At 52.3% G+C, this 20,252-nt stretch overlaps 3 protein-coding genes across 3 annotated transcripts in view; 2 read left to right on the top strand and 1 right to left on the bottom strand.

Moving 5' to 3' along the window:
- Sin3b (SIN3 transcription regulator family member B) overlaps positions 1 to 5,813 on the top strand; it is a 33,828-nt gene extending 28,015 nt beyond the window's left edge. Inside the window, exons 15-19 of the mRNA XM_028787729.1 lie at positions 1,614 to 1,787; positions 1,984 to 2,076; positions 4,116 to 4,210; positions 4,497 to 4,701; positions 4,819 to 5,813. Coding sequence (XP_028643562.1) covers positions 1,614 to 1,787; positions 1,984 to 2,076; positions 4,116 to 4,210; positions 4,497 to 4,701; positions 4,819 to 5,049 — 798 coding nt within the window. The 3' untranslated portion in view covers positions 5,050 to 5,813. The remainder of the gene's footprint in view (positions 1 to 1,613; positions 1,788 to 1,983; positions 2,077 to 4,115; positions 4,211 to 4,496; positions 4,702 to 4,818) is intronic.
- A 4,046-nt stretch (positions 5,814 to 9,859) lies between these two features.
- F2rl3 (F2R like thrombin or trypsin receptor 3) lies at positions 9,860 to 12,093 on the top strand. The gene is made up of 2 exons (XM_028787803.1): positions 9,860 to 10,221; positions 10,486 to 12,093. The coding sequence occupies exons 1-2, from the start codon at positions 10,110 to 10,112 to the stop codon at positions 11,559 to 11,561; spliced, it is 1,188 nt and encodes a 395-aa protein (XP_028643636.1). The 5' UTR covers positions 9,860 to 10,109; the 3' UTR covers positions 11,562 to 12,093.
- A 2,349-nt stretch (positions 12,094 to 14,442) lies between these two features.
- On the bottom strand, positions 14,443 to 18,604 carry Haus8 (HAUS augmin like complex subunit 8). The gene is given in 6 exon segments (XM_028787792.1): positions 14,443 to 14,608; positions 16,226 to 16,409; positions 17,213 to 17,354; positions 17,899 to 18,057; positions 18,140 to 18,205; positions 18,500 to 18,604. Coding segments are annotated over 6 exon segments (822 nt in total).
- Between the last annotated feature and the right edge of the window lie 1,648 nt (positions 18,605 to 20,252).

Genomic DNA, 20,252 nt, shown 5'->3' with positions numbered 1-20,252 from the left:
TGCTCATGTTGCTTTCTCTCTGTGGCTCATGCATGGTCTGACCTCTTGTGAACACTGTGGGATGTTTGGATGTCCTGGCCTTGTGGGGAGCCAGAGAGCCTGACTTGCACCATGTTGCTCTGAAGCCCACCCTGCCCAGCACATCACAGCCAGCAGTTGACATGGTCCCCTCCACTTCTTCTCTTTAAGCATTTCAACTTTATATGTATGATCCAGGACTGAGTCTGTGCCTTCCTGCCCCTGCCCACATCAGTGGCAGCTACAGCTGGGTGATGGGGAAGCTTATGAGCTACACACAGTGTTAGGACAGCCAGGTGGGGGACAGTAGAGGACCATAGTCCCTGGGACAGTAGCCCCATCGTTGGCATTAGGTGATTGGGTCAGACCAAGTCTTTTGGCTAAGCTTCTGAAGTAAGCTCTCAAGGCTAAGGAGACAGCTCACTGGATAGGAGTGTTTGCTGTATTCAAGCATGAAGATCTAAATTCAAATCCCCAGCACCCTGTAGGGAGCTGGGCATGGCAACATGCTCCTTGTCTTAGGGTGCTATCACTATGATGAAACAACATGAACAAAGCCAGTTGACAAGGAAAAGGTTTATTTCAGCTTAGAGTTCCGTATATCAGTTCACTGCCATGTTCATCATCAAAAGCAGTGAGGGTGGGAACTCAATACAGTGCAGGGACTTGGTGGCAGGAGCTGAAGCAGAACCATTGAGGGGTGCTGCTCACTGGGAGCTTTCTTATAGAGCCCAAGACTAACAATCTAGGGATGGCACTACCCAGAAAGGACTGGGCCTTCCCTCATCAATGACTAAGAAAATGTCTTATAGCCTTGCCTGCAGCCAGATCTTATGGAGGCATTTTTTTCGATTGCTGTTCCCTCCTCTCAGATGACTTTTGCTTGTGTCAAATTGAGATAAAACTGTCCAATACACTTGTGTACCCCATGCTGTGGAGGATAGGGGCAGGAGGATGCCTGGAGCTTGCTGGGCATAAGGATGACTCTAGGTCCAGCAGGGGATTCCATCCCTATTCACCTCAAGGAAGTAAGGAGACAGATGGGACAGGACACCCATTGTTCTCTGGCTTCCTTGGGTGAACAGACACACACACACCCCCCTCACTCTCTGTCACAGACAGTAGAAACTATTTTAAAAAGATAAACTAATTTGAGTAAGCAGGATGGATCCCTTCTGTGGCTGCCCCAGACCCTTACTGAAGCCCCAGCCAGGTATTCACCAACGCTACCCTGCTGGCTTGAGGCCAGCTTGTCCGCTCGTTTTAAGGCTGAGCGCTGGGCCTGGCCTCTTAGGTCCCCACTCCTGTCCCCCGTGTCCTCCTCAGTGTCCTCATGCAGAGATGGCGGGAGGGAAGGTCAGAGCAGTCACCCTGAGGTGACTCAGCTCATTGTGCCCCTCTTCGTAACAGTGGGTGAAAGGACTGGCCCTAGACATCTAGAAGGAAGTTTTATATGAGGTCAGTGCTCTCGAGGGCACATTTGTCTCTTCTGGACACTTACACCCAGGCACGCATGCTGGTCTTACCTAGTTTGGTTGAGTCTGCCCTGATCTGGCTTGGTCCGCAGCTGTGGCCTTGCTCTCTCTCCCTGCCAGCTGCACCATCTGGTGAGTGACGACATATGCCTGAAGGTGGTGGAGCTGTACCTGAGTGAGCAGCAGCGAGGAGCCGCGGGCGGAAACCTGTCCTCCAGATGTGTCCGTGCTGCGCGCGAGACCAGCTACCAGTGGAAGGCGGAGCGCTGCATGGCAGACGAGAACTGTTTCAAGGTGAGTCATGGTAGGGTGGCCTGGGGCTGAAGGCCGAGGCCACTGGGAAAGGACTGAAGGCTGAGCAGGCTGCCAGGGCACTGTCATTACACCTGTGAGTGGCTGTAGAGCCTGTCAGGTCCCTCTGTCTTGCATGACAGTGCCAGGCCCTTGAAGGGGCTGAGTGATGGCAGCTCAGGCCATGCCATCTCCCTAGGTAATGTTCCTGCAACGAAGAGGCCAGGTGATCATGACCATAGAGCTCCTGGACACGGAAGAGGCACAGGCTGAGGACCCTGTGGAGGTGCAGGTGAGTCTGCTCCCATTGTCTGCCCTCAGCTGTGCTGTTCTGTCCCCTACAGCCTTGATCCTGCATATGCTCCCCTCACACATCACAGTACCACAGTCCTGGTCACATCCCCAACTGTGCTGACAGCTAAGAGCATACCCATGTAAGTCCCAAAGCAGTCTCTGAGGACCCTGACCTGCCTGTCCCCTTCTCTGTCCTCTTAGTGCCTTCCAGGGTCCTTGTGTGCCTGTTCTTCAGAATGTCAGAATGCACAGTAACTTTCTGTGGCCTCCACAAGAACCATAGACCAGGATGTTGCTAAAGCAGAGTCTGTCCTCTCACCCAGGAAGCCTGCAGCCCACGGGGAAGGGGCGCTGAGGTCCCAACTTTGAGAGGTGCTGGGGGAGGCCACTTGTGACCTCTGCCACTTCTGAGGGCTTGAGCTGTCCTTGGCTTGTAGTTCCATCACCTCACCTCTGCCTTTCTGTGTGGCTCTGCCTTCTGAATATTTCTGTGTCTCTCTTGTGTTTTCTGTTAGATGTGGCAACACAGTCCTGGGGTCCTTGTTGTTCAAGAGGCTCAGGGATGGAAGCAACCTCACTAGGGTCCTTTCTTGAATGTTTTTTAAAGAAAAGCCTAGGGATAGCTGGCATGTTTTTAATCCCAGGACTTGAAGCAAGGGGATCTCTTAAGAGTGAAGTCCTGAGGCCAGCCTGGTCTACAGAGTGAGTTCCAGGATAGCCAGGGCTGCACAGAGAAACCCTGTCTCGAAAAAAAAAAAAAAAAAGAGGGAAGTCCTGGACAGCTAGGGCTATACAGGGAAACCCTGTGTCGAAAAACCAAAAGAAAAAAAAAAGCCTGGGGCTGTAGCTAGGTGGTAGACACTTGCCTGGCATGGGGCAGGCCCTGGGTTCTGTCCTCAGTGCTGCAAATGAGAATATAAAATGAGGACTGCCACCTTCTACAAACTCACCTTGATTGTGTGTACCTTATTTGCATATGAGGTCACACATAGGTCCCAAGGTCCTGGAGGCCCAGAACTAGACACACAGCAAGCCTCCTCTCCACCCTTCCTCTGAGCCGGACAGTCTGGAGACAGGAGGTACATGAAATGCAAGCGCCCTGGTGGCCACACTTTGCTGTCCTCAGCTGAACTGGCTAAGTACAGGGAGGTAGGAGTGAGGGAGCACAGGCTAGACCTGAGGACACCCCTGCATACACCTCTTTGAAGAGCAGGACACCACTACTGTCTGCTGCAGCCTCTGTTCCTTAACTAGTCCCCTCCAACACGTACTCACTCCCCCCTAAAGTCAACATTCAAAGGCAAGTGATGCCCATACTCCCTGCCCTTTTCCCTTCCCAAGTGTTAAGAAAATGTTTCATGGAGTTGGTCTGGAACAGTTGTGGTTTGCTCCCTGTTGCTGTGATAAGCAGGGTGGTACTGCCCAGAGTAGGCTGGGCCCTCTATCAATTAGGAATAAAAATGGCTCGCAGACATGTCCACACTCTACTATAATGGAGGCACTTCCTCGGTTAAAGGTCCCTCTTCCTAGGAGACTCTAGGCAAGGCCCTGAGCCACTTGTCCCACCCTTCACAGGGGGATTCTAGGTTGTCACTCTATGCCCAGACATGCCCTTAGCCCTTTGGGTGGGGGGAAGTATGTTCTAGGCAGGGGCTCTATCCCCAGGCCCTCACTGGGGATTCTAGGCAGATGCTCCACCCTGAGCCACGCCCTAACCTTTTATACTCTGATGCTCTGCACTGTCCACCTTCCTGTACTAAGATGTACCTCCCAAGTGAGAACACCACGTGGCTGCCTAGACTTACCCACAGAGGCGTGACAAGCTGGTCCCAGACCTAAGTATCATCAGGCCATAGTGTCCTCTCACAGCAAAGCCCTTGCAGCCCCAAGGCATCAGTCTGAGGTTCTGTGTGCACATGAAACTGTCAACCATGGCTGCTTCCCTTATATTTTGGGGTTAGAGTACAAACTCTCATGATTTGAGATCCAGGTAAGAGGCGGGCCACCTTATCAAAGGTTGTGTTCTTCCACGCCCAGCACCTGGCTCGCTATGTGGAGCAGTACGTGGGGACTGAGGGTGCGTCCAGCTCACCTACTGAAGGCTTCTTGCTGAAGCCGGTGTTCCTGCAGAGGTGAGCGCAGACTCCCACGTGTGCTGCTTGCCAGTGCCTGGAGTGCAGTGAGATATGACATGGGGGTGGGGAGTGTGGGGAATGTAGGGGGCAATCTCAGGACAGCACCCCTCCCCCCACCCCAGGGAGCAGAGGGGGTAACCACTAGCCCTGCTGGGAGACGCTTCCAGAAATTGAGGGTAGGATGATGACATATCACACATGCTGGGCTCTGGGTGGGCCTCCGTCATCATCTCCCTGACCTCTGGAGCCTGCAAGTCCCCTCTCCGAGGCCCTGTCCCTGCAGGAACCTGAAGAAGTTCAAGCGCTGGCAGTGTGAGCAGGTACGTGCCATGCGCGGTGAGGCTAAGAGCTCCTGGAAGCGGCTCATGGGCGTGGAGAGCGCTTGCGATGTGGACTGCCGGTTCCGTCTGGGCACACACAAGATGGTGTTCATTGTCAACTCCGAGGACTACATGTACCGCCGTGGGACACTATGCCGTGCCAAGCAGGTGCTACATCCATGCCCAACTGCCCTAGCCCTGAACCCGTGAGCCCTTCACCCCAAAATCCAGAGCCTGGGAGACCCACACCCTGGGCCCAGGAGTTTACAGACACATATATCACAGGTGCAGCCCCTGGTGTTGCTGCGCCACCACCGGCACTTTGAGGAGTGGCATGGTCGCTGGCTGGAGGACAATGTGACTGTGGCGGCAGCAGGGATGGTGCAGGACTGGCTGATGGGTGAGGAAGAGGAGGACATGGTGCCGTGCAAGACGCTCTGCGAGACCGCGCATGTTCATGGGCTGCCGGTGACTCGCTACCGTGTGCAGTACAGCCGCCGCCCTGCCTCACCCTGAGCATCTGGAGGGGTCCCCAGCACATGAACCCCCCCATACAGCACACATCCTGCTCCCAAGAGGGTTTTTGTCACTTTGAGCCCAAGGTTGCACCTTGACCTCAAGCAAGCAGGAGCTGTAGCTCTTGGCAGTGCAGGCCAGACCCCGGGCAACAACAGGGACAGTCCCCAGTAAGGCGGCTCCTTCCCGCAGAGTTCGAGATGATGTTCGCACACATATATTTATTCCTTCCTGTGCTCATAGTGGTCGTGACTTTTGAAGCAGCAGCTCCCCTGGCTTCCCATGGGAGAGACCTCCCTGTGGGCCCGTGAACCACCCGCCATCCCACAACTCCCCTTTGCAGGGCCATGTCGCTGTGCCAAACCCAAGGTTTCAGAGAGCACTTGTTCTCGAAGTTTCCTGAGCCTTTTTTTTTCTTTTTTTTTTTTTTTTTCTTTTTTGAACCTGGGCCTGGGCACTGGGGAGCAGGTGTGCCTGCCCAGGCCTGGCTGTGTGCCTCTCAGTGGATCCATGGGCACCTTGGGCACATCCTAGTTTTCTGAGATGGGCGTTGCACGTGGGGACCTCAAGCCGCCTAGGACCCTCTGGGCCTCCCTTCCCCAGAGGGTAGCCCGAGCACCCTTGCATGCTTCTGGGGATCCGCTCCATAATGTTTTTGAGCAATTTCTGTTCCAGCTTTGACCTCCCTTTGCAGCAGCTCTTTGAATGTAGGTTTTTTTTTTAAATCTATTTATTTGCACATTAAAGTTAAATATTGACGCCAAGCCTCAGGGTCCTTCGTCATTTCGTACAAAAGTCCCAGGGAGGTCTTGCACACAGCTAAGTCTCAAGTGGCATCAGTAGCCCCTCCAGAGTCCTTCCTCAGAGGGGCAGAAACTTAGAGCAGTTCCCTCAACCTGGGAGTGCCTTCTAGAATATTCTCTTCCAATTATCGTTTCACATCCAATAGAGGTATCTCTCTTCTACACTTGGGTTGGGATTATACAAACTAACCTGGGGGTGTGGATAGTACCGTGACATGATGGAAGGAGACAAGAAAGTCACATACACTGGGCTTCGCTTACAAAACTACTTTAAGTTGTAACATTTCTTTTTAAAAAATGTGCTGAGGCTGGGCAGTGGTGGCGCAGATCTGTAAGCGTGCCCGCCTGCCCCTCCCCCTCCCCGACCGAGGGTGCTGGGCAGAGGCAGGAGGATCACTGAGTTTGAGGCTAGCTTGCTTTACAGAGAGTTCCAGGATGGCCAGGGCTACACAGAAAAACCCTGTCTAGAGAAAAAGAGAAGAAAACCAACCACTGTCAGCAACGGAAACCGTTCATAATGAGGAGCTGGAGAGATGGCTCAGTAGTTAGGGGCACTGGCTGTTCTTGCAGAGGACCCAGCTTTGATTCCCAGCACCTATTTGGAGGATTGCACCCATATAACTCCAGTTCCAGGGGATTCAACACCCTCTATTGGTCTCCACAGCAACCAAGAAAATCATGAGGTATGTGTGTGGTGGGGGAGACTGAGACTGGGTCACACAAAACACAGTGTAGCAGTAACTTAAAAGTTCAAAGCTGGGGCTGCAGAGATGGTGCAGTGGTTAAGAACATTGACTGCTCTTTCAGAGGTCCTGAGTTCAATTCCCAGCGACCACATGGTGGCTCACAACCATCTGTGATAGGATCCGATGCCCTCTTCTGGTGTGTCTGAAGTAAATTCCATAGATGGCCTTAGTCTACTTCAATACTAAGGCCTCCTCAAGGTTCTTCTACCTTTAGGATGTGGTGAATGCCCTCCCTGATTTAGGGCTGGGGACCAGAGACTATTTCTGTCCTCAGCAAGCCCTGCCCTTGCATGTCTCAGTGCTGATCCTGGTGAGCACCCCTCCCCACCCGCTTTCCCCTCTACCCCACCCTGGACACAAACATCCTGGTCCAGACCTCTTCCCATTCATGTGTGTGCAAGTGTGTGTGACTAGCCTTAGCTCCAGACACAGAAGCTTTTGGGTCACATACACTTACCAAACCTCCATTCCCTGGCTGTTCCTTCTCAGAAGGCTGGATCCTCCCACACCTCTGGCGTTCCAGGTCTGTTTCCCTCCAGCGCAGGGCCTACCCATAGGAGTACTCACATCCTGCTAGCTTAGGGCTTATGAGGCTAGAAATGGCTGTGTTGCCCTCTTAAATTGGTTTTGTGTATCCAGACTTTGGCCACCAGAATCCAACACACCCTCTGAGGCTTGCCTTTCCCCCCAAGGGCACAGGGGTCCTTGGAAGCAGGCTATATATATATATATATATACACACACATATACATATATATATACACATATACATATATATATAATCTCGCTTGGCATGAACCTGGGTTTTCAGCATGCAATGTAGCACTGAGCTCCAGTCCCTCAGACATGTGTACCTGCCTCTCTGAACCTCAGTCTCTTCTTCTCTCCCTCCCCAACCCACCCCTTTGTGGAAAGCATTGTGTATGGGCATGCAGAGGGCAGAGGTCTGAGTGCTGTGTCATCCCCTAGCACTCAACCTTGTTTTTGAGACAGGGTGTCTCTCTGAGCCTGGAGCTCACTCATGGGCTCTGTGTGCTGACCAGTGAACCTTCAGGACCCCTCTGTCTCCAGCTGTGGGTTACAGCTGTGCTCTGCCATGCTCAGCTTTCTTACATGGGTGCTGGGAACTTGAACTCAGGTCCTTATGCTTTCACAGTAACATCTCCATACCAATCTTCTCCCCACCAGGTATTGTGGACTGTTTGTCATCACATAGCCCAAGCTGCACTCAAAATTGCAATCCTCCTACCTCAGCCTCCAAATGCTGAGATGACAGATGTGCCTACCACCTCATCTGAACACAAGGTTCTCGACTAAACAGTGCCTGTGACAACTTTCCAAAATGTCTAGGACACCAAGGCAACTCAGGAACCCTCTGTGGGGTCAGGCCATCTAGCTTTGAGGGCCAGTGACTGGTGCCTCCAAGGGTCCCCACACCCTGCCTTACAGCAGACATCCAGTGTCAGGTCTATGGAAGGGCATAGACCTCCTCAGCTATCCCCAGATGACCCCAGGTTCACATAGAGGCCTCATTCCTGCACCTCACTTTACTCCTGGCAAGGAGCTGGGACAAGAGAGGCATCCAAATGGCAGAGTGGCCCCATCTTAGGGTTTCAATTTCTGCAACAAAACCCTGTGGCCAAAAAGCAAGTTGAGAAGAAAAAAGTTTATTTGGCTTATACTTCCATATCACTGTTCATTATTGAAGGAAATCAGGACAGGAACTCACACAGGGCAGGAATCTGAGGCAGGAGCTGATGCAGAGGGCATGGAGGGGTGGGTGCTGCTTCCTGGCTTGCTTCCCATGGCTCCTCAGCCTGCTTTCTTATAGAACCCAGGACCACCAGCCCAGGGATGGCCCCACCCACAGTGGGCTTGGCCCTCCCCCATTGATCACTAGTTGAGAAAATGCCTTACAGCTGGATCTCATGGAGACATTTCCTCAACTGAGGCTTCTTCCTCTCTGATGACTTTAGTGTGTGTCAAGTTGATACACAAAACTAGCCAGCACATCCCCCAAGAGGACTTAGGTTACTTTGGACAGCAACAATTGTTGATTTGGCTTTAGCTTTCTGTTACATCTATCTATCTATCTATCTATCTATCTATCTATCTATCTATCTATCTATCTATCTATCTACCTGTCTGTCTGTCTGTCTGTCCGTCCGTCCGTCCGTCCGTCCGTCCGTCCGTCCATCCATCCATCCATCCACCCACCCATCCATCCATCCATCCATCTATCTATCTATCTATCTATCTATCTATCTATCTATCTATCGACAGGGTCTCACTATGTAGTCCTAGCTGTCATGGAACTTATTACATAGATCAGGCTATCTTTGAACTTACAGAGATCTGCCTACCTTGGCTTCCTAGAGTGCTGGGATTAAAGGCTGTGTCACTGTTGTAGTCAGGGTTTTTATTCCTGTACAAACATCATGACCAAGAAGCAAGTTGGGGAGGAAAGGGTTTATTCAGGTTACACTTCCATATTGCTGTTCATCACCAAAAGTCAGGACTGGAACTCAAGCAGGTCAGGAAGCAGGAGCTGATGCAGAGGCCATGGAGGGATATTACTCACTGGCTTGCTCAGCTTGTTTTCTTTTAGAACCCAGGACCACCAGCCCAGGGATGGCCCCACCCACAGTGGGCTTGGCCCTCCCCCCTTGATCACTAATTGAGAAAATGCCTTACAGCTGGATCTCATGGAGACATTTCCTCAACTGAAGCTCCTTTTTCAGTCATAACTCCAGCTTGTGTCAAGTTGATACAAAACCAGCCAGTATAGTCACCATGCCCACTCTAATTTATGTGTATGTGTGCCCGTGCGTGTTTAGATGCCAAGATGCACACATGGAAACCAGAAGACAAAGCCAGAGAGTGGGCGTTCACTCTCTCCATCCACCATGTGGGCCCTGCATATTGAATGCAGGCCTTCAGCCTTGGTGGCAAGCACCTTCTTCACCTGCTGGCATCTTGTTGGCCCTTGTTAGTCTGCTCTGATAGAGCCAGGAGGCACTGGGATGGGCTACTGTCCTGCCAGCCACAGATAGAAGTAGTGGGTGGCTTCTGGAAGGGCTAAGAACCCCACATGGTGGTGACTTGGAGGAAGACTGGATTGTCATCTAAACAGGAGCTGTGTGACTAGCCAGCAGGAAGTGGCCACTTGATCCACAGATGTTTCCTGGGCTGGGTGGAGTGGGGCGGGGGTTGGGGGAGTAGCGCTGAAGCCCAGGACTCTTTTCTCCCATCCTTGGCCCAGTTCTTTGTGAGGCATTTTGGAGAGAGAGACCTAGGCAGGATACCCATATCTCCTGAGTGCACACAGGGACCGTCCATGGGCTCTGCTGAGCAAGCAGATCCCAATGGGTCTATGCGGGTGGGAGCTCTGCTATAGGATTATCTTCCCAAAGGTACAGTTGCTCTCCACTAGGGCTCCGGAAGCTGAGGGTGGGGTTGGCAGGGCAGGAAGTCCCAGGCTTCTGGCCAGAAAGCTTCTGATCCTGGCAGCATGTGCTGGCCGCTGCTGTATCCTCTGGTTCTGGGGCTCAGCATCAGCCTGGCGGAGGGCAACCAGACCCCCAGCGTCTACGATGATGTAGAGAGTCCTAAGGGAGGCCATGGTGAGTGACTGTGTCCCTTAAAAGGGTGGATCAGAAATGGGGCTTCTGCCGGGCAGGCTTACAGTCTTAGGTCCCTGAGCCCCATGCCTTTTGGGGCTGAGCTGTGTCCTTCCATTTACCACCCCAGGGTTCCTGAGTGCTGGAGTCGGGACGCTGAGGCACACACGATGCCTAAGACTCTCAAGGTCACTCTCCCTTCATCTTGTATTCCTAAAGGCAGGGCAGAGCAGGGCAGGGTTGACTGAGGTCCCCTCTCTCCCACAGAAGGCCCTCTGGGTCCCACAGAACTCAAAGAGTTGAAGTGCCCAGACGAGTTTCATCCACGAGGCTTCCCGGGCAAGTTCTGTGCCAACGACAGTGACACGCTGGAGCTCCCAGCCAGCTCTCAAGCACTGCTGCTGGGGTGGGTCTCCACGAGGCTGGTACCTGCCCTCTATGGGCTGGTGGTAGCCCTGGGGCTCCCTGCCAATGGGCTGGCGCTGTGGGTGCTTGCCACAAGGGTGCCACGCCTGCCATCCACCATTCTGCTCATGAACCTGGCAGTGGCTGACCTGCTGTTGGCCCTGGTGTTGCCACCACGATTGGCTTACCACTTGCGTGGCCAGCGCTGGCCATTTGGGGAGGCTGCCTGCCGGGTGGCCACAGCTGCCCTCTATGGCCACATGTATGGTTCAGTGTTGCTGCTGGCTGCAGTCAGCCTGGACAGATACCTGGCCTTGGTGCATCCTTTGCGGGCCCGGGCACTGCGTGGTCAACGCCTAACCACTGGACTCTGCTTGGTGGCCTGGCTCTCCGCAGCCACCCTGACCTTGCCTCTCACTCTGCATCGGCAGACCTTCCGATTAGCTGGCTCCGATCACATGCTGTGTCATGATGCACTGCCCCTGGCTGAGCAGATCTCCCACTGGAGACCGGCCTTCACCTGCCTGGCTGTCCTGGGCTGCTTCGTGCCACTGCTGGCTATGGGCCTGTGCTATGGGGCCACCCTTCGTGCACTGGCGGCCAATGGCCAGCGCTACAGCCATGCACTCAGACTGACAGCCCTGGTACTGTCCTCAGCAGTGGCCTCTTTCACACCTAGCAATGTGCTGCTGGTGCTGCACTATTCAAACCCAAGCCCTGAGGCCTGGGGCAATCTCTATGGAGCCTATGTGCCCAGCCTGGCACTCAGCACCCTCAACAGCTGCATAGACCCTTTCATCTACTACTATGTGTCCCACGAGTTCAGGGAGAAGGTACGGGCTATGTTGTGTCGCCAGCCAGAAGCCAGCAACTCCTCTCAGGCCTCCAGGGAGGCTGGAAGCCGAGGGACTGCCATTTGCTCCTCTACACTTCTGTGACTGGTAGCTGAGGTGGGAAGGGGCCATTCTGGCTTGACTGGATCTCCCCTTAAACTATGTCCCTCCTGAACTCTTAGGACATGACCTTATTTGGATATGCAGTTGGTGTGACCTTCATTAGTGGAGCTGAGGTCCACTGGAACTGCCGTTGTAAAAGGCCTGGGTACTACAACCTATCACTCTAGCACTAGGGGCGGTGGAGAAGAGGATCAGAAGATCAGGATTATCTTTGACTATGTAGTGAATTTGGAACTAGGCTGGGCTATGTGAGAATCCGGAGGCTGAGAGGAGTTATGAGGTCACTAGCTAGGGGATGCTGAGAAACCAGAATTGAGGCTGTTTCCTTCTTAGAGCTTCAGAGGATCCAGCCCTAGACACCCTGATTTTGTCAAGGTCAAACTTCAAACCTTTGTTCTTTGCATGTGTCTGCATATGTATATTGTATGTGCCTGTGGGTACACGAAGAGGCCAAAGAAGGATGGGTGTCTAATTCATTTCCCTCTCTACCTTTAAATTTTTTTAAAAAAGATATTTTATGTGTGCATGTTCTGCCTACATGTGTGCCTGCTGCCCTCAAAGGTCATAAGAGGGTAAGATCCCCTGGAACTGGAGTTACAGCTGGTTGTGAGGTGTCATTTGGATGCTGGAGATGGAACCCCAGTCCTCAACAAGAACAGCTGATGCTCTTAACTGCTGAGCCATCTCGATGGGCCTCCACCTTAGGTTTTGAGATTATGTTTCTCAGCAGATTGAAACTCATTGCCTGTGATTAGGTTGGTCTGCCAGCAAGTTCCCTGCATCTTCTGCCTCTGTATGCCAACCCTGGCTTTTCTATGGGTTCTGGTCCTCAAGCATGCACAGCAGGGTCTACCCACTGACCCAACTTGCCTTCTCTCTATGCTTATTTTTTTAAAGGCACATGGGTCCTTCACAGTCCTCTGCTCTTTGTCCTAAGATGCAGCAAGGGGAGAACGAGGATTCTGAGGCCCACCTGGCTTCTCAGCTCTGCTCTTGGGGTCCCTGCACTTAACAAGTTTCTCAGGGGCTGGCAAGATGGCTCAGTGGTAAAGGCTAAGGACCTGAGTTCTATTCCTTGGATTCACATGGTAGGAGAGAACCCACTCTAGCAACTTGACCTGTGACCCTCACACATGTGTTGTGGCATGCATGACAGTCCCTTATGTCCAAAATTAGTATCTTGTCTTCACCCAACCCCAAAGGTGAGATGCAGGAAGACTACTGGTGCCTCAGGGGGTGGGCAACTGTGCCACTATGTCACCTGTAGCCAGGTCCTGCATGAGAAAAAACTAGCCCTGTATTCCATTGTCTGCAGAAGGCTAAAGACTGCGGGGATGTGGGATCAGCTTGTACTTACTAGTGACCCAGTGTTCTCTACAGCAGCGGCACAGGACCTCCTCCTGGCTAGCAGGGCTGGGTTCCAGGTGTGTGGATGATGTACTTCCCAGGCTGCAGCAGTCTTGGACCTTGGTCTTTCGAGTGTGTGGGGTCTGTGAAGAGTGACCTCAGATCTGCTAGAAGGACAGCATCTTCCAGATGCCAGGAGAGATGGACTCAGGTGAGGGGTCTGCAAGTGGTCCAGCCCATAGCATTAGGTTGTAGTGCAGTATGAGCAAATCCTGCTGGGCAGACTACACTCTCTTCCCTCCTAAAACCCTCCTGCTGCCTCCCAAATGCTGGGATTGAAGGCCTGTGCCATCAAGCCTTGCCCAGTGTGCTGGATGTTTTAGGAAATTATAACTAGAAAGACCATTTGCTTCAAATAGAATTTGTTTTCTCAGTCCTTTGGATGAAAGATAGGCCTTGTACATGCTAGGCAAGCCTACTGAGCCCCGCCCCTATTTCCTTTCACATTCACTTACGAATGTATTTATCTGCTCAGTGTGCATGTATGACAGCCCAAGTGTGTAGAGCTGAGACAACTTGCAGGAGTGTGTCCTCTCCTCCACCATGTGTTGTAGGTTTCAGAGACAAAACTCAGGTCATCAGGTATGGCAGCCAGCACTTTTACCTGCTGAGCCACCTTCCTGGCCATGTACATCAGAGTGTTCAGACTTTCTCTACAGACATCTTTTTTTTTTTTTTAAAGAGATTTATTTATTATTTTACGTATATGAGTACACTGTAACTATCTTCAGACACATCAGAAGAGGGCATCGGATCCCATTACAGATGGTTGTGAGCCATCATGTGGGTGCTGGGAATTGAACTCATGACCTCTGGAAGAGCAGTCAGTGCTCTTAACCACTGAGCCATCTCTCCAGCCCCCTCTGCAGACATACTGACATCTTACTCTGCATGGGAATCCTATGGCCTCTCTACACATTGAGGGAGAGAGAAGAGAGGAGAGGAGAGGAGAGGAGAGGAGAGGAGAGGAGAGGAGAGGAGAGGAGAGGAGAGGAGAGGAGAGGAGAGGGGCAAGCAAGAAAGGTATGGTGTGGTATGTGTGTATGGCAGTTGTACCAGGATGGTTTTACAGAGACAGGTTAGGGACAGGTGAAGACAGAACGAGCCAGAGGATGAGAAGGAGCCAGAAGAACATACTGCTAAGATCAGTATGAGGCCAAGCAGAGCAATTCCATCAGAAGCAGAAAGAAGCAGAGTTGGTCAGTCAGCCTGGAAGATTAGACTGTAGGGAGGCTAGCAGCTTCTAGACACAGGCATAGGGACAGTTAGAACAGAGAAGATGATGACGAGCATTCAGTCCAAGAGGTATTGCTCTCAGGCGTTCATTTCAACCCTTCATCTGAGGAAATAAAAGTGACCTTTATATTTATTTACATGCAGCTAGGACACGGTGGGCACCTAGTATTCACTGGTGGCAGGACAGGCTGCCTGATACAATCAAGGGTCAGGCCTGCTGTCATGTCCTGTCCTGGGAAGGGCTGTGGTCCCTGTGTGCATCTGGACTACTCAAGTACCCCTGGCTGCTGGTGAGGGTGATCTCTTCCTCTTCCCAGACTTCCTGGTTCATCAAAGCTGCCTCTTTACTGGCCTGGGAGAAAAGTTCCATCACCTCGCTGACAAGTCTGTGGACAGAGAAAGGAATAGTTTTGCCTGTAGACAAAACTCTTTTATCGAGACCTTAAAAAAAAAGATTAAAAAAAAAAACCTGTGTGTGGTGCACAAAACATACAGCTTGCCTGTGGAGGTCAAAGGACAACTAACAGGGGTCTGTTCTCTCCTTCCATGTCAGTCCTGGGGACTGAACTCGACTTCAGGATTTATTTGCTGAGCCATCTCATAACCCCAAGTGCCTTTGGAAGTGAGCAAAAGTTGTAAGGCAGGGTAGACTGCTTGAATTGGCTGCAGACTTGGTGGGCAGGTGTATGTGTCCACATGTGCATGTGTGTGTCCATGTTGCTGGAGACAGATCCAGGATCTTGTGCACGCTGAGTAAGAACTCTTGACTCTGAGTTTTCTCCATTCCCAGCCCTCCCTCTATTTACTTCTTGAGAAAGCATCCAAGTTCCCCAGGCTGACCCTGAACTGATTATTCTCCTGCCTCAGCCCTCCAAGTAGCTGAGATGGCAGGCCTTTGCTGTCAGGTCTAGCAAGCAAGAGTCCTGCATATAGTCTCTCCATAATGCTAGCAGCAGCCAGCCTTGAATGCATGCCTTCATTCTGTCCCAGACTCCTGGGTATCTGGACCTCAGTGGTATGCCTTCCACACCCTCAACAGTGAGCAAAGTTTATGTGAGGACACTTTGTTGGAGCAAACCCAAGAGGTGAGCCTCAGCCCGTCACTACATGGCCATGCCTTCTATCTATCCCTTTATCCAATGGCCAGGCGTCCACATAGACTTTAGCAGGCTCTAGGTGACTGAGGGCATGAGCCACAATGTGGATGCCGGCGCATCTGCTGTACCGCTCAGGATTCAGACAAACTGTGTACTGGCCAGACAATGGGAGCAACACAAAGACCCCGCCTCCCCTGTCCATGTGAGTGATGGCTGACCTACCCTGTAGGACAGTGGTGGGTATGGCATGCTTCAGAGTCCTGCAGAGTCCTTTAGGCATCCATTTCCTTAAATGTGTTTTACATCATGAGAGCAAACAGAGCAAGATTCTTTTGGGGTGGACAAAATAGTTCAGTGGGTGAAGGTGCTAGCTGCCAATCCTGCCTGCTGACCTCATTTTGATCCCTGGGACCCACATAGTTGAAAGACAGAACAGACTCTCAAAGCTGTCCTCTGGCCTCCACACTCATGCCCTGGCATCATGTATGCGCTCAAACACCCAAAACACAAATTCCAAATTCTCTCTCTCTCTCTCTCTCTCTCTCTCTCTCTCCCTCCCTCCCTCCTTCCCTCCCTTCCTGTCTGTCTCTCTCTGTCTCTGTCTCTCTGTCTCTGTCTCTCTCTCTCTCTCTCTCACACACACACACACACACACAGAGGTATAGGCATGAGGACAAAATTGCAACCCACAATAGCTAGGGCTAGATGTGGTGGTGTATGCCTGGTGTAACAGAAGTCTGCAAGCTGAAGCAGGAGGATTGCTATAAGTTCAAAGCCAGACAGAACCAGCTTTCAACTGAGATGGGTGGGGTTCCATCCCAGCGCCCCAACAGAAGAGAAAGGAGAGGATGGAGGAGCACAACAGAGGGAGTGGGGGGAGGTTAGAGAGGGAGGCCAGCCCCACACCTGCCGAGCTCCAGGTCTTTCTCAGCAACCAAGCCCTTCAGTTCCTTCAGCCAACAATTCAGCTGTGCACTGGCTCCAGGCTGCTGTGTGCTGGCTCCCTGCACCTGTACACTGGCTTCTGGGGAGCAGATGCTCAGATCACCCAGGAGCTGCAGGGTGGTCCTCAGGGCTGGCTGCAGATCATCTGTGGAGACACGGGTCATTAGTAGCAGGTCTCTGGTCCCCAAAGCAACGTTTGTTTGTGCTGTGTTGGGGTTGGGATTGGAGTTGAGGTTGGTGTTGGCGGTCGGGTTGGCTCTTCTCTTACATTCCAGAGATAAAGGGGAAAGGGAGAGAGGCACTTCAGCAGAGATATCACTTGTCCCTGCAAGTGTGAATGCCAAGTCACAGGCTGGAAAGTGAATGACCAGGGCTGGGGTGCACAGGGAACACCTGCACAGATGGCTGCCCAGGAGGGCTCCCTGTGGGCCAAGGGAGGCTGCCAGTTGCTCTCCTGTTCTCTCTCATCCTCTGTTCATCTGTTGGACCTTCCTGGCCTCCTGTTACAAAGTACCAAACTTCTGGCACCTGCAACAGCTGTAGGAGGTGTTGATTCTCTGAAAGCCACCAGTGTCCCAGGCTCAAGCCTGCACTAGACATGAGGGTAAGAGAGCAGTAAGCAAACCCTATGCAGCTAAACCATCCCCCTCAGGAGGGCTGCTCCAGAGGATCACCGAAGTGCATGTAGCCCACTGGTCTACCAGTGACCTCCTCACCAACACCCCTACCCCACTGGTAGGGCCCAGGGCTCAGGACCAGTTCAGGAACCCCTTCCCCCAAGCGCCTTCCAACTGTGAGGTCAGCAGCCCGGGGACAGAATCTCTTATTCAGTTGCCAATGACCTACATACACAGGTGAGGACATGGGTTCTGATACCACACCAGAGCTGAGGCCCCGAGGATGTCACATGTGGGCCTTGGGGCTCCTTCCTGCCATGGAGATGCCTACCTAGGAGCTCCTGCCCACTTCCTTCCATGTGGACAGCCTGTGTGGGCAGCTCGTGTCGTGTGGTGTCCAGGGCTCTGCCCAGTGTCTTATATTCCTCTATGAAGCGCTCTAACACAGGCTGAAGAGGGCTCAGCACCTCAATCTGCAGGTGGGAGGGGACACATATAAGACATGACGTGCTCACCCCACAGAAAGGGACTATCTGAGAGTTGGAATAGGCCTCGATTATGCTAAGCCCTGCCCTGGCACTGCATGTCTCCAGCCTCATGGACCAGCCTGTCCAGGCAATGCCTCCACAAGATCCACCTATAAAGCATTTTCTCAATTACTGATGGGGAGGGCCCAGCCCATTGTGGGTGGTGCCATCCCTGGGCTGGTGGTCCTGGGTTCTATAAGAAAGCAGGCTGAGCAAGCCATGGGGTGCAAGCCAATAAGCAGGACTCTTTCATGGCCTCTACATCAGAGCTCCTGCCTCCAGGTCCCTGCCCTGTGTGAGTTCCTGTCCTGACCTCCTTCAGTGATGAACAGTGATGTGGGAGTGTAAGTCAGACCTTTCCCCTCCAACTTCCTAACACAGCATCATGCTGACACCAGGAGCCTGAGCAGTGGTCAGAGTACAAATGGTGACACGCTGATTCTCCCTCCCTCGTATCCCCTGGGGGCTTCAGGAGCATGCTCAGATTCACCTGGGCATCAAGGGCAGCGGCCAGCTCCTACTGTTTCTGTCGGAGAAGCAGCTGGCTTCGCAGCTCCAGTGCCTGCCTCTGCAGCCTCTCCTTCTCATGGCACATGGCTGCCAAGTCCTTCTCCGCCTTCTCCTCCAGCACAACCAGGTTGTTCTCCATCTGTGGGCACAAGACCGACTCAAGTGGGGTGGAGAGATGACAGAGACACATACAGGTGCTCATGAGGCTGAGCTATGCTCACCTTCACAGACAGCGGGGTCATCAGCAGTGTCTGCGACTCCATCATGTCTATGGTTTCCTGCAGATCCTGCAGGGGTCCAGATCTTCAGTTCCCAGTGGACCTGGCTCTACCCATGGCAGCACCCCCACTTCTGTGTGCTTTATAGGTTCCAATAGAACATGTCTGCAGGGCTGGGATGGAGCCACACTCATCTTGCCTGAGATACGATTATGGGTGCCTCTGCTCACTATGTGGGTACACTGACCTGAGCGAGGACCCATGAGCACCATAACCCTGGTCTCCACCCAGGAAGACCAGTCACATCTGCCCTTGGAGCCCTGGGTGCAGGGAGTGAGACCTGCTGTCTGTCCCCACACTCACCCGTCTCTTCTTTCGAAGGATTCCTGTTTTGTCACAGCTAGCGAAGGATGTGGACTTAGCTTTGTCTGTCATTTCCCTGTCTAGCCGGGAAGCCTTCCTGGACATGGTTTTGTCTGAAATAAAGGCCATTTTGTTTATTTTAAAAGAGTGTTTTCCAATTGGTTTTTGAAGAGGTAGCCCAGGCTGGCCTAAGACTCAATCCTCCTATCCCAGCAATGCCTAGGACCTACACCTGCAGCTGCCACCCCACCTGGGACCTGTACCTGCTGCTGCCACCCACCCGGCAGGAGATCAGACCTCAGTGTGCTGGGACCACATTGAGACTCACAATCCCAGGCTTGGTTTGCATGAAAGGTACATGCTGCTCTCAGAGTGCCTCAAACTAGCAACAGGGCCATCCAAGGTTGGGGACCATCCTTGCAAGCTTCACCCTAAAATAAAGAAAGCACTTACCATCGATGGCAGAGAGGTCTAGGTCTGGTGGATTTATGCCATGCCCTTGGTAGACTGCAGGTTGCCCGTCCCCATCACTTGGCTCTCCTCTGCCCAAAGAATGTCAAGGACAGGGCACTGAGCAGTGCGGCAGAGGCCACACCCCTTAGTACTGCTTGAGGCCGCAGGACTGTGTGCATGCTGGATTCTCATGGATCCTAAGAGCTCTGAAGATGGGTTGAAACAGTATCTGAGCCATTTCAATGAATGTATACATTTGGTTTTGGAGTGGTGCCACTTCCTTGTGACTTTTGGTGGGTAGAGCCACAGCTGTTGTTTGAGATTTTGGTGAACAGGAAGCACCTGGCCGAGTCAGCAGTATCAAAGCTGAGCAACCAATTTTTTTTTCGAGACAGGGTTTCTCTGTGTAGCCCTGGCTGTCCTGGAGCTCACTCTGTAGACCAGGCTAGCCTCGAACTCAGAAATCCGCCTGCCTCTGCCTCCCAAGTGCTGGGATTAAAGGCATGTGCCACCACTGACCAGCGCAACCAATCTTTTATATTTCATTTTGTCATTGCTGGTAGTTGTTCCTGGTGCCACAGAACATAACTGGCCTCAATCTCCCCATGTGGCCAAAGACCCTGAACTGATCTTGCCTCCACTTCCCAAGTGCTACTGGGCTGTCATTTCTGCAGAAACCCTAAGCAATAAGGCAAGCAGCAGCTCCTGGCCATTCCCTCCCTGCTCTCTGGATCTGCAAGTAGTTCTGTGGACATATGGCTGTGCCCTCAGACACTCTGCCCCATGCTCCCTTAATAAACACTTGGACCATGTCCTTTCTGACAGAGACCCCATGATGGCCAGTTTTCAATTGCTAATCTGACACAATCTATAATCACCTGGGAAGTGAGGGACTGTGGATCAGACTGGCCTATGGGCTTGACTATGTGTGGTTGTCTTCACTGCTCTGAGGGATGCCTGGCAGCCTCTTTCCTGATCCTAGAGTTCCTATATCCAGCCACTTGTCCCCCTCCACAGCCAGGCTCCACCTCTGCTCCTCTGCTCCTAGGCACTGTGCTGGCCTTTCTTCCCAGAGGCCAGGGGGATGCTGAAGGTTTTTTGTTTGTTTGTTTGTTTGTTTTGTTTTTTGTTTTTTTGTTTTTATACAGGACATATATTTTGTTAAGCAGGTGTATTAGTTAGGGGTCTCCAGAATCACAGAACTTATGAGTAGTTGTGCCCTTCCCAGCCTTGAGCAGACTGAACAAACCTTGCTTGCCACACAGGACCTTAACACCTAGGTAAATTCAGCTGCTTTGTT

The sequence above is a fragment of the Grammomys surdaster genome, unplaced genomic scaffold, assembly GCF_004785775.1.
Source record: "Grammomys surdaster isolate TR1022 unplaced genomic scaffold, NIH_TR_1.0 125672, whole genome shotgun sequence".
Taxonomy (NCBI): Eukaryota; Metazoa; Chordata; class Mammalia; order Rodentia; family Muridae; genus Grammomys; species Grammomys surdaster.
The sequence above is the reverse complement of the archived record's forward strand: the minus strand, read 5'-3'. Positions and strand labels throughout refer to the sequence as shown.